Source organism: Equus caballus, chromosome 10 (genome assembly GCF_041296265.1).
Source record: "Equus caballus isolate H_3958 breed thoroughbred chromosome 10, TB-T2T, whole genome shotgun sequence".
Classification (NCBI taxonomy): Eukaryota; Metazoa; Chordata; class Mammalia; order Perissodactyla; family Equidae; genus Equus; species Equus caballus.
The window spans coordinates 82,133,504-82,147,047 of NC_091693.1; the positions used below are offsets into that span (position 1 = coordinate 82,133,504).

At 32.3% G+C, this 13,544-nt stretch overlaps 1 protein-coding gene across 13 annotated transcripts in view; it reads right to left on the reverse strand.

The window, feature by feature from the left end:
* PTPRK (protein tyrosine phosphatase receptor type K) overlaps window positions 1–13,544 on the reverse strand; it is a 503,420-nt gene that overhangs the window by 28,560 nt on the left and 461,316 nt on the right. For 2 of the 13 annotated variants that reach the window (XM_070223786.1, XM_070223784.1), the window contains exons 14-17: window positions 12,520–12,658; window positions 11,441–11,482; window positions 9,381–9,410; window positions 4,317–4,477 (exon numbers count right to left, since the gene is read on the reverse strand). In XM_070223786.1, the coding sequence (XP_070079887.1) occupies window positions 4,317–4,477; window positions 9,381–9,410; window positions 11,441–11,482; window positions 12,520–12,658 (372 nt within the window). Of the gene's footprint in view, window positions 1–423; window positions 436–2,442; window positions 2,479–4,316; window positions 4,478–9,380; window positions 9,411–11,440; window positions 11,483–12,519; window positions 12,659–13,544 lie in introns of all 13 variants that reach the window. The other 11 variants (XM_070223789.1, XM_070223787.1, XM_070223793.1 and 8 more) reach the window with 7 other exon arrangements.

Sequence of the window (13,544 nt, forward strand, 5' to 3'; positions counted from 1 at the left end):
GTCAGAGAAGCAAACGCAATCACCTAAGCTGGAATAAGGTAGCCAGGGCTCTGTGGAGCAGCCCCAGAGCTCACACTGTACCTGCTAGAGTAGCAGAATATTTACAATTGTAAAAGGCTGAGTGTGAAACACAGAATTCACCCGTATTCCAAATCTTACATTATTGTGTCCCAATATAAAATAGACAGTGCCTTTCATTTTGCATTAAGCTTTAATACAGTAGTACAACGATCAGTAGTCTTTAAAATAATCACATATGAATTATTAATCTTAATACATTTCCATCTTATTAAATCACCTAATAATGTGACTAGCAGTGAGAGTACATGTACTAATCATTATCCTTATTACACATTTAAGAATAGTAACTTCGAATATTTCCTCGACGAAAAGGTTTTCTAGAGTTCTTTGCAATACACTTACCAGTTATAGGGACTTTAACCCAATGAAGCAGTAAAACACAAAAAACAAAAATATGAATCAATATGAAAAGTTTCTAAGCTCCTTTTTAATCAGTAAGTAGACATTAATATCAAGCAATATCTTAAGTGATTTCAAAAATTGCTTTATAAATATAAAATCAATTGGATGCAAAACAACTATAAACACCATGATTCCAAGAATGATGAAGAATGCAATAAATCTTTTCTACATTTGCTATGATTAATGAGAGAGTTAGCTTTTAAAAAATATTAAAAAACAAAAATAAAACCCAACCAGCTTGACTTTCCAAATGAAATAAAATGCATAATGACTGTTTCTACAACTAGATTTCATGGCTCTATTGTGTTAACTCTAGCCTTCCTTAAACATAAATATCCCTTTTCACAGGGAAAATTACTGCAATAAAGTACTAAACTTTATAGTTTGTAAAACTCAAATACATTATCTCATTATCTCTTTACAAAACTGTGTGAAAAAGGTAAGGTAGAAATTATTACACTGTTTACAGATGGGGAAGCAAAGATGTAAGGTATTTTCATGAGTTCATATTGTGAGTCAACAGGAGGACTGGCACTTGGACCCAATGTACATGTTCTCAGAATATCACTGTAATGAAATTTTAACATTTGGGCAGCTAATTTTTTTCCAGTGAGTTTTTAACATTTTAATTGAATTTTGCTTATTAATTTGATGCTGACAGCATTCTATAGTGTTCAACAGACAGACAGCATTCTACAGCGTTCCACAGATGATGACATTTTCAGAGGATTTGGTGCCTCCCCAAAGATCATGATTCCTAGCTCCCTCCCTTCTTGATCAGGCCACCCCCTTGGGACAAATTTCCCAGCTCACGTCCCTGTCATTATTCGCGTGGACATCAAAAGGACAGTGCAATCGGAGAACATGGACTTTCAGATTCTTTTAGAATACATATTCTTTATATTATAAAACTATAACTTTGAATAATTATTTTGGTGAAAAAGAGTTGTATTTTACTTAACTGAATTAGTTGAATTGTTCCAAAATATCTTTAAAATGTAATGAAATGTTGAATACATGGATAACAAGAGCATGCATAAACCATAAGCTAAACTTTTATGTTCACAAGAAATTTAAATACAAAACATAAGAACTGGGAACTTCTAAGATACATTTATATATTTCCATATTTCTTTGATTAAATCTTAAATATTAGCAACACTGGGGTAAAGTGATACAGAACTTATGAGCATGAGCAAGCTGGTCCTGAACCATTGGTGGATAATTAGTCAAGGACGAGAGTGCAAATTGAAATGAAATTGGTTTTACTCTTAAATATACAGTTAGATTAAAATTTAATGTAATTTTAACATCTGAAAAGTCCTTATTCATCACTAGCAATACCAGCTGTCTTTGATGTTATATAGTGGTAAATCTTGGCTTATTCTAAATTTCTTGAAAGATAACACTTACTATGTAAGGTTTATATGGAATGCAAAACTCCACATCAATATTACAGCAACTACCTGCATTTATACATTCTTAATAAAGACAAAACTAAAGCAAATGCACACATTCCTAATGTCTACGTGTAAATGTGTTCTTTAGTTGCTACAAAACTAGGAGGATTTAGAAAATCACTTTCCATCATAAAGATTTTTATATATAAACAAATTATTCAGGTAGCACTGGCCTGAGATGTGTGCATTTGGGTTTATTCTACTAATGTGGATATATAAACATTAGTCATATATTAAGGGCCATTGTACTTTTGCTCCAAATCTAACAGAACCAAGAATTTAAAAAAATATGTTGCTTTAAAAAAGTATACCTTACTAATTCGAAATTTGCTAGATCTGATTGGGTAGACCGCAGTTGCGTTCTTTGATAAGATCATGACTACGTTTTCAAAATTAAGCTGCTTCCTGCACTGTAAATAATTACTGTGTAGACAAACTATAACCCATGCAAGGAGGCATGATCCATGCAAAAAAGGGTGATAAAGAATTAGGGCCTCACCTAACACAGCAGTCGGCACAAGCGGATCATTGGGCACTGCAGGAAAACAGAGCTCATGAAGGAATGTACTACCCTAAAGTTGTATTTTACACTCTTTCTTTCCTTTAAAATAGATTTATGCTTTCTCAAGAAACATAATTATTAAACTTTCTTTGATTACTATACCCTGCAGAGGTAAAATTCTCTTTTTTGGCTTGGGTTATCTCAAAACACCAGGAAAGGTACATCTATAACTATAGGTGAGTAATCTATTCAATTCAAAAAGGCAAGATTCAACTTGACATTATAAAGATTATAAAATTAGTGCAAGGTACGTAGAGAAATAATTATCTCATACTCACTTGAAATAAATTTTTTCAGTTAACTGTGAGAAATGGATTTAATACTTTCTCCAAGTTCATAAGTGAATATTTATTATCACACTCCTGGATTTAAGCTTCTTAATAAGGTACTAACATAGACAATAGATAGAAAAGTTTGGGGGACAAAAGTGCTTTCAAATCCTTAATTGATTAAATATCAAATCAAGTGGTTAGAGAGATGGTACATCAAATTTTCAGCAGAACTTCCTTTCAATAATGATAGTATTTTACGTTCTTCTCTATCATTTAGCTTATAGTGAAATAAAAATAAAATAGATCAAAAAGGCCCTATCATGATTAAAACTTAATTCCAAAATGACTCATACAGAATTTCTAACTTCTAATTTGGTGTAGATACATATCAGGGAAAATGCTGGTCTGCATTTAGGGCCAATAATTACTGAAAAATTTCACAGGCTGAACATTTCAGAAAAAGACTTTCTTTTCTGAAAAGACATAAATGCATACAACCTACAAATACTTTATTTTTCAACCTTATCACTAACATATATTTATAATCTGTACAGAAAATAATGCTTCTATTATTTACTTCTTTCCTTATACACGTTTTCCAAAGTGGGTTAAGCAAACCTCTGGGATATGTGGCCGAATGCCTCTAATGTACACAAGGCCAAGGATGAACAGGATTTGCCTTCCTTAAGCATCAATTTTATTTAAGAATTTGAAGAAACAAAGTCAGTTAATTTAACTTAAATTTTAGTAACTTAAACACAGCACTATAGAACAGAATAGAAAGTTCATAGGAAATTTGAAGATAAACAGTAATAGTGATTGTGGGGCAATTATTAAAATTATCTATTAGACAGTACTTCAGTGGACATATTTTAAAAGTCTTATCTTCATAGATCAACATTAGAATTCTATGTGTGTATATACGGATGGAAAGATGGATGAACAGATGGATGGATGGATGAATGGATTTCACCATTCCCTGCCAATCCCTCAATTCAAGTAACCTTTTGGGTTTCACACCAGACACTTAACAGCAGGCAGATTGATCTTTCCCCTAGTTAACGTTTTATTACTGAAATTCACCAGACTCTGGCAGAATATTTTGATAGAATAATTTTACCCATGCCAATAATTCCCAGAAAGAATTATGATGTCTCCTCTTATCTCAAAAGGAACTTTATCTTACACAAAGGAAGACTCAAATGACAAAATAATTATAAATAAATTCTGACATGAACTAATTTTCTGTAGGCAATCAAGTATTTTTAACTTAAAGCAATGACATATCATTTGGTCTGAATGGCATATGTTTGGAATATCTCTTATGATATAGTAATAAAACATATAATTTGAAGTTAAACTAAATCCAATATCAATACTGAAAATAAACCTTCCTGTAAATTCCATAATATTCTCTCTTTTTCTAGATGCTTCTTCTCTCTCTCTCTTAGTCTCACTATTCAAAATGTAATGTGTAGAATTCAGAGTGGACTTAAAGAGCTTCAAAATCATTTATTAAAATCTTAATGAAGAACTTACATCTTGGACTAAAGTTATGTTGGTCCATGAAGGTGATGGAAAGTGGATCTTCGGCATGCATAGTGCTCTGATCAGCATAACTTCGATCCATCGCATTCACCATATGAGTCATCTCCTGCCGGGTGTTTCCCATAGCATCTTTACGTTTTTTAGCAAGTTTGCTGCCAAGGCAAATACAAAATGGAAACCTTAGTGTGAGGCTTGAAGGAGAGTTGACACCTGCAGTAAGCAGTTCAGGAGAGCCCAAGGATAAGGATATAGTTGTCGTTCAGAAACTCTAAGAACTGATCATAATTGTAGGAATTAAGTTTGACATTCAAACAATATTTTTGGTTGCTATAAAACTACTTTATTTGCCATATGGATATTTTCACATTTAAGCTGTCAACCCAAATCTCTCATCATTTCCTATATTTTATCACTAAAATAAATATATCATAAAATACAACTATATTTTATTAAAATCATAAATAAATACTTCCCTAGTAAGGCTGTTCAAAGAAAACTTAAGCTAAAGCTAACTTTTGGTTTTCCTCCTGGGTCATTAATTCTATTGATCAACTTTTAGAAGTTCTTCTGGGGAATAACATGACTACTTTTCCAAGTTTATTTTACTAGAGCCATCCAACTAAAATAGACAAAGAAATGTCTTATTCTTCATTCTCTGTTGTATTACTAAGTAAAAATGCAACATGTGTAGCATCAACTTATTTAGCAATTGTTATATTGTTACAACATTAATCCAAATCTGATCTTAAGAGACTTATAGAATCAATCACAGCTAGATATAAAGCAAATACACATGAACATATGGGAAAATTATAGACTGTTTAAGAAAATAACTCCGAGAAAAGCCTGGAAAATACTAGGTAGAGGCACTATACATATGATCATAATCTTGAACTTTGGAAATGTTCAAATCCTAAAAATGTGTTTTAGAACCACATGGAAAACTATCCACTACAGAAATGTTTTATAAATGCAGCAGGGCAAATGATTTAGGGAATTTGGAAATTACCAGAGTCACATTTTTGAGTTATTCAACTATTGACGTCTTTATCTTACATTTCAAGGATGTGAAATACATTCTGGTTCTTTGTGAATGTTACACATTAAACATACGAGGACAATAACCATGGACGGTATCTACTAAAACATTTACATCACATTAACAAGGCAATTTATATATGATATAAATAAAGGGATTCTGAAAGCCTGGAGTACCCAGACTACGTTTCTAAGTTTATGGCAGTAGTCCTTGTTGCCTTGGAAATATTCTTTAGTTGTTTTCAGAATACCATTTCTCAGCAAGATTGTGAGCTAGGACGTATTCTTCTGATTCTCATTAGTATCTGTAGTAAATATACTACAAATACTTTTAAAAGGCTCATTTAATAGTTGTGTTTATGTCCAAAGGCTTTTCCCTTAAAAAATTAATCTAGCAACTTGAGGGCTGCTCCTGTGTAGGATATTTTTCTAAGAATTATTAGTACTTGGTCTCAGGGGGTACATACCCTACGCATCCAACATATCAACACAGCAGATCTGACACCTAAATATGCTAGTCAGCTTTAGGGATGGAAATGGCATTAATTTCGTTTTTGAAATAATGATGATGATAATGACAGTACTAGTAAATAAGAAAACAGTGACAGAAGTATAACAAGAACTACCTCTATCACCGCCACCATCACTACCACTACCCCTACACCATCACAACCACTACTACCACCACCGCCATCATTTATTAGCAATGCTTGCTCTATTCACTTAGAGAGCTATTAGCTCTTTTTTTCTAGTCTAGGGGGTAAAAACCCTGTAAAAATCTTACAGGTTTCAGACAGTTAATATAAGCGAGTGCTGCTGCCAGTGGTAAGACACCACCGTAGAGGGTACTATGGAGAACTGGAGAGCAGTCTAGGTGGCAACCTGCTTCCTGACTATTGGCATTTGATCCCAGTGTTGAGCTTCTGATTTTTAAATTACTTTTAAAGAGAAGCCATGAATCTGAATATTTTTGTTAAAATTCCTGATTTTTTTCAAGTGGTCCTATTTTCTGAAACAGTATACGGGGCAAACTGAACATCAGCAGGTCATATCTTAGTCTATAGGTTTCACTTTTCATACTTACCTCTAGGCTGTCATATAGGATATTAGTTCTTTGACCTACAACATTCTTGTACCTCTACTATCTGTTCACTTTCACTCCGTCTCGCCTCATCAGGGAGGCTTCTCCGACTGATCCCAATGCAACCTGTCCCAGGTTAGGTTTCCCTGCTCGGTGTTTTTGTAGCACTATATTCTCTGCCCAGAATAACACTCAGCACATATCATCACAAGTATCCTTTTCATTGTTTTCCCCACTGTATGTTCCATGAAGGGACGGACCATCTGTATACCCTCAGCACTTAGAGCAGTGTGTGGCACAAAGCAGGCATTCAATAAATACTTGTTGAATGGATGAATTAGGCCCGCTTTGTGCTTGGCACTTTTCTTTTGTTAACTCAATTAATTCTCACATGAACCTACTGAAAAAGGCATAAGGATTCTAATTGTATAGATGAGTTCATTGAGGCTCAGACAAGTTAAATAACCTGCCCAAGGTCCTTTATCTAATAAGCAGTGAAGAATGACCTGGTCCCAAGGACTAAGCTATTATACTATATCTGGTGGCTGACCTGTTTTTTTTTAATTGCCACTTTACAAAGTGTACTGTAATATAAAGCATCTAGGAGTTAAACATTCATTGTTTTAAATTTGAGAATAAGAATGTGAATACAGCACAAATGTTTTTCCATTTTAAAATTTTAAAACAGCTTAAGGAATAACTTCCAATCTTTGTTTCTTGGGCAAGAAGAGAGAAAGAATTCATTCCTCAAAAATGTGAGAGATTGAATTCGATAAAAATAACACAACTTGAAATTTGGATTAAAAGTTATGTTAAAATTTTGAAGATGGGCAGTTCAAAGCAAATAGAAAAGATGTGTTTAAACTTTGAGGCTTTAGTTTAAAACATATATAATTTATACATATAAAGGAAATGATTGAGGAGAAATAGGAAGTAATGAATTTGTCAAATGCATGACAGGTAAAAGATTTCATGGCAATGAAGGCCTTTCACTCTTCAGATTCACGAACCTTTGTTAGCTGACAAATTATGGGGGCATATAACCTTTGTTATATCTGCCAGACATGCATTATCAGCTTGGTTTATATCTTAATCCTCACAACAACCCTGTGAGGTAGGCTTTAATTCAGTTTATTCCAAAACAAATAAAAAAATTAACATCAGAGTTGAGTCTTTTGATCAAGAACTGACAGTTATTACGATGATGCCAATGAATGTTAGTTCAAAGATCGCATCTGGTTTTCTTTTAAGTTCTATTCTAATTTATCTCTACTTTTATTTTAAAAAAATCTCTAATTGAGATTAGCTTCACTAGGCATGTTTAAGCAGCCTTTAAAAGCGTATCTCTGTGACATTCTTTGTAATTACGACTGATAATGCCAGCAGCCCTAAGTATTGCAATAACAGTATCATAACCTACTACATTGTCTAGAATACAGAAATGTTATCCATCCACCAAAAAGCAATCCCATTCTAAAATTATAGATACATCAATGGTTAATGGTAATTAAATACTTATTGATTCCTGTAGGTTTGATGCTTTGTCTTGCTCTGAGCAACCATCATATATAATATGCACTTCAGGACAGTTAAGCAATTCATTTTGCAACTACTTGAGTTTGACAGATGTGCAAATGACTTTCATTATCAAAGCAGCCAACAGCATAAACTTCTGCAGGTGGATATATGGGTGGGCTATAAAGAGGAAAAGTGCTCCATCATTGTATGAAATGGTACAGTTAATTACTTTTGGCTTCATCAAACATGATTTAACAAGGGTATTATGATTCATCACAATAAGCTAGGAGCACTGTTAGTTTACACCTGCCTGTTTTAGCAGATTTTAAGAAGCCAAATGCTTATAACATTTAAAATGTTGATAGAATTCTATTACAGTCATTGAGACTCTTATCAAATTCTGTTGTAAAGCTAGCTTAGATTTACCCAGTGAAATAAATACTATGAGATATATGCCCCAAACATACTTAATCACAATCCTTAAGGCTTAAAACTCGGTGGACCAAATATTGATCAAGCAAGCTCCAAGAATACTTTGTTGTAAAAGTCCTTTGGATTGGATGAATACCCTGGCATCTGAGGTCATAAACTGAAAATGACTAGGGAAATAAAGTGGTTAATGCTCTCCATCCTTATCCAAAACAGCATTCCATATCTGAGTATAGGATGAGCTAAGACTTTGGAAGAGAAAAGGAGATATGTGACACCTATGTGTGTTTTGTGTAGGTTGACAGGGTGTTTTTTCGGTCTTGGTTTTATAAAATCATTGTCCTATTTAAGTTATAATAAGCAAATTCATTTTTCTTCTCTAAAAAGAATTTTTATTTATTTGTCATTGCAACGTTATGATTGTGTCCATTTATTTTTACAAGAGCATACTGATTGCCTAGATGGCCAGACCAAAGGTGTTCTGAGGTTACAACTCATCCTGGATTCCTGGAAATGTGGAAAGACGTTATCACAGCCAGACCTGACCTGATTTTCACACTGGGAAGCATTTTCAATGCTCTTCTATGAATACATCAGTTGGGTCAGTCTGTCAAATATAAGTGTTACCTAAAGATAGGGATCAGTAAGTTACAACTATTATCTCCACTTTACCAAATGACTGAGGTATCATATTGATAAGGTACAGGTTGACTTAAGTAAATAAATGATGTTTTGGGCTGCAGACTAAAGCTACTTATGGAAAATTGTAAATAAAAATTAAAAGTAGCTGAACATACAGATATACAATATCCCTTTTTAAAAAGATTAACAAAATAAATTAAGAGGTGAACTTTATAGTTTTAGAGTCCAGAAAAACATATCTTTTGAAATGTCACCAAAATCACAAGCATTTTGTTTTTGTTTTTTTTGAAAAGGGATACTGCATCTTTAACACACGTAAAGTCGTATATCACCCATTTTCTACTTACAGGTAGTAGGAGTAAGAATAGTAGCTCCTCCTGGCAAGCAAATCACAGACAGTGGAAAAAGAGAAGCAATGGTGAATGAAAAGCGTGACTCTGTCACATTCAATAAAGCAGAAAAATGTGCGTTAAAAAATAAAATAAAATAAAATAAAATAAAATAAAATTCATGTTCTTTTGGTTTGCATTTCAATTTGCTCATGCATTGGTTAGAGATCTTTCGCCATGCAATTAAACAGATATGCAATAGAAAAATAAAATTTAAAATACATAATTTGGAAAAAAATAACATGCTGACATTTCTTTTATTGCCAAAAAAATTGAAAAATTAAATGGATTGTGTATTTTCAACATGCAGTTAAGCATAATATCATCCATTACCATCTAAATGTCATGATAGATGTAACAGCTGCGTATAGAACTTGTAGACTAAATTACCTACTTTTCTTTATATATAAACATAAAGATCTATTAGTTTAATATAGAATATATGCAGAATGACACCTAAATTTCTATAAACAAGTCATTATATCTTAATGATACAGAGGTACATACATATATTATGTGAATATATATATGAACCATATACTATAAATACACAAAGATATATCTACAGTAGATGTATGTGACTATAATTCACAAACATTTACTGTATTGAAAGAATTTCAAATTTATGTTTGGAATTATTAATGTATTCATGCTGTGCATTTAAAATATAATACATAATCAATGAAAAAAATGGCATACATTTGGAAATAATTCAACAGTGATTAAATTAAAAATGACATTGCGTTTTGGAAGATGCAATATCCCTTTTCTCAGCCTATAAACTTACTTTATATATATATATATATATATATATACCCTCAGCTGTAGAATTTTACTAAATTGAATTCCAAACCATTTCTTTTCACCACCACCAAAAATACACAAAACTTTTTTTAACGTGAGAAATATATCTATGTATATTATTCCCAGTGAGGGATTAAAGTCTTGAGAAACCTAATAATTTCCCACAAAACTAAAGATCATAAGACACTAAAATAATTTGCTATTCCTTTATTTTTATTATAAACTTGCATATTAAAAGGGAAACTATATTACATACTAAAATTTATTTAAACTTGATACTATCCAATAATGTTATAATTTCTATGATTTTGTGTGTGTATAATAAACATATTTGTGATTAAATCATACACCATACATGTGTGACACACTGCATATGATTAAAATTCATTAAAAAGTTGCTTAGATAAGGGATTTGAATAATTTAGTTATTGTATATCAGAAGGTAATATATCTAAATATGTAACTCTATCTATCTATACAACTGCCACTTTTCCTAGTCACAGAGGTAGTGGTAAAGAAGAGAAACAAAAGCCCCACCATACTTTCTATCAGAAGACAATCAATTAAAGCATAATTATGAAAACTCAAACAGTAAACATTTTAACAGAGAGGCTCATTGATCCACCCATTTAAAATATGAACCAGAAAAAGAATTTGTTACATTATGCAATTTTCCAGAGTTGTCACAGCATTTTACCCACAAGAAAATCATGTGTAGATTGTTTTGGTATACTTTAGAAAATTTATGTTATTTATACAGTAAATTTTGCTATTTATAAAACAGAGGGCCATGGATAAGGAAGGCTACAATAACAAATGTTTTCAAATAAGCAACAAATAAAAACCGAAAGTTTAACCCAATTCTAACTGAGTGAGGACATAATCAGAGGTCATCTTCATGCTCTCATATCCGATCTGAAGTGACTGGAATAATTTTAATTGTGAAGCAAAGTTTAGTTAACTCTCTAAACTGTTTAGTTCAGTTAACTCTCCAAATATATATTTCAACTAAATAGAGACATCAGATCTGAAGGTTATATCCAATAAATTTATTGATCTCGATTGATAAACTTGTAGTACTAAAATTCCTTAATCCTCCTGCCTCAAATATGATGTATTTTCCAACCACAGAGGTAGACAACAGCAAAAAGAGAAAGCACTATTGGGGGAAGCACGTATGTAGCTAATTTAACACAGAACACTATAATGCATACCTAATGTTTCTAATGCAGATGTGTCTTCTCCAACATATATATCTCCAGGGGATAATTGTAAAGAGGCAATACATTAAAATAAACTCTGATGGAATCATTAAACACGTAGTATGAGTCTTATCTATAATGTTAATGATTTATTTTGAGTACAAAATAACAATCATAATAGTATATGATTTAATGTAACGTAATCAACATCAATATTATATTATTCAATATAATTCATAAATTACAAACACTTCTATACACAAAACTATTTTAGGACTGTACTCTGTATGTTAAGTTTTTTAAAAGTTCTTCCAAATTGTAGTATTATCTAAAACACATGATTGGAAGGACCGGAAAGTTGTATTAGTTTCTAAGACAATGTCTTACAGATAATGACATTTTACAGATGGACAAAAGTTCAAATTATAAAATCTGTATACTTTGAAATGTTTTTCAGCAGGAGTATACTTTAATCTCCACAACAAAGTTCAGTTTAAATTCCATTAAGTCTTAATATCTTCATATAATTCCAGAAGATGGCGATATTGGTTGATATAGTCTAAAAGACTAATAATGCTCAATTTTTTAAAAACTGACACTTCATATTGAAGTACTGAAATATTTAGTCAGTGAATATTTAATATACAATTTCACAAAGTAATGTTTATATTCTTCTCATACCTTACTTGTAGCCAACATTTAGAAAAATAGAGTGAATACAAAATAATTCATAGACCATAACCCAACTATCATACTAAATCCTTATTCTGCCACTCTTATTAAGTAACACTTCAAATATAAGATAAATTAATATCTCAAGTATCTGTGCATTTGAGAAATTTAAATTCATACATTAATTTCAAGGTTAACTTGACAAAACATCTATGTTTATATCAGAAATTAAACTGCAAATACCAATGAGAATTTATTTTAAAAGCATGAAAAACAGACTCAGATACTGGCAACATGGTTAAACTAAAATTCTTCTTGTTGTTTGCTCTAATTTAAAAGAGCTCAAGGAAACACAAAGTGTTTAAAAACTAGCGATTATAAGTGGTAAGTGAGTGGGACAGAACAAAATCAGGCCTTACCTCTTTTTGACAATTAATATGACAACTAGGAGGAGGAGGATGAAGACCAAAATTCCAGCACTAATTCCTGCTATTTTCACCACTCTGTCTGTCTGCTTGGCTGGGTCTGGAATCACTTCTGGTTCTTCTGTTGCTGCTGCTAAATGAATCAAAAAAAATGAGTTACTGAAAGCAGCTAATTATTATACAAAGGAAGCTTCTTCCCAGCTAGAAGTTAACTACAAAAGACAACTTATTTATTTTATTTGAATAAAAATATCCTGAAAGTATAAACACAGAAGCCAGCTAAACCACAGCCTGAGAGATTTAGGGTCAAGATAAGGGAAATCTTTCTGAATAGGGGTTTTGTTAAGGCAAAAAATAAAACAAAAACCTAGAAATAACTATCAAAGGGAATGGTAAATTATTTTTCTCCAAATGTGCTTAAAAGTCAGAAGACAAGATTTTTAGCAAATTGTACATTGGAAAGAGATGGGGTTGCTCTAGAGACTCACTTGTTTAGCAGCAAACACCTCAACTCAGGCGCAAAGTGCTGGCTTCGGCACTTTAAGGTAGTGTCTCCGCCCTTGTCTGGGACACAAGGGGTGACACTAAGTAAACGTCTAGTCTAAGTGCTAGAGGTGTGAGTTTATGATTTGATGCGGAAGATTTGAAATGAATAGTTGGTTTGGAGGAAGAAAAGAATAAGAAAAGAAAAACAGACACATTAAGGAATATTTCACATTCTCTCAACAAATAAAACCCAGATAATAAACCTGAGAAATAGGCTTTTGAGAAGACGAACGGCTTTTTTCGTTGCTCTTTTTGTTGTTAATTCTTTGTATCCCCCCTCACTTCCTTTCTTTCTCAATGCTACCACCATCCCCATAGACACACACAATTAAAATCATAAACTCTAATCAATTTACAAGCTCCAGTAGCCCTCTGAAGACACTTTTGTTTCACCTCGTTTACCTTGAAAACTGGTAAGGAAAGTATCATCATCTACATTTTACAGATGAAACAACTGAGTCTTAGAGAGATAA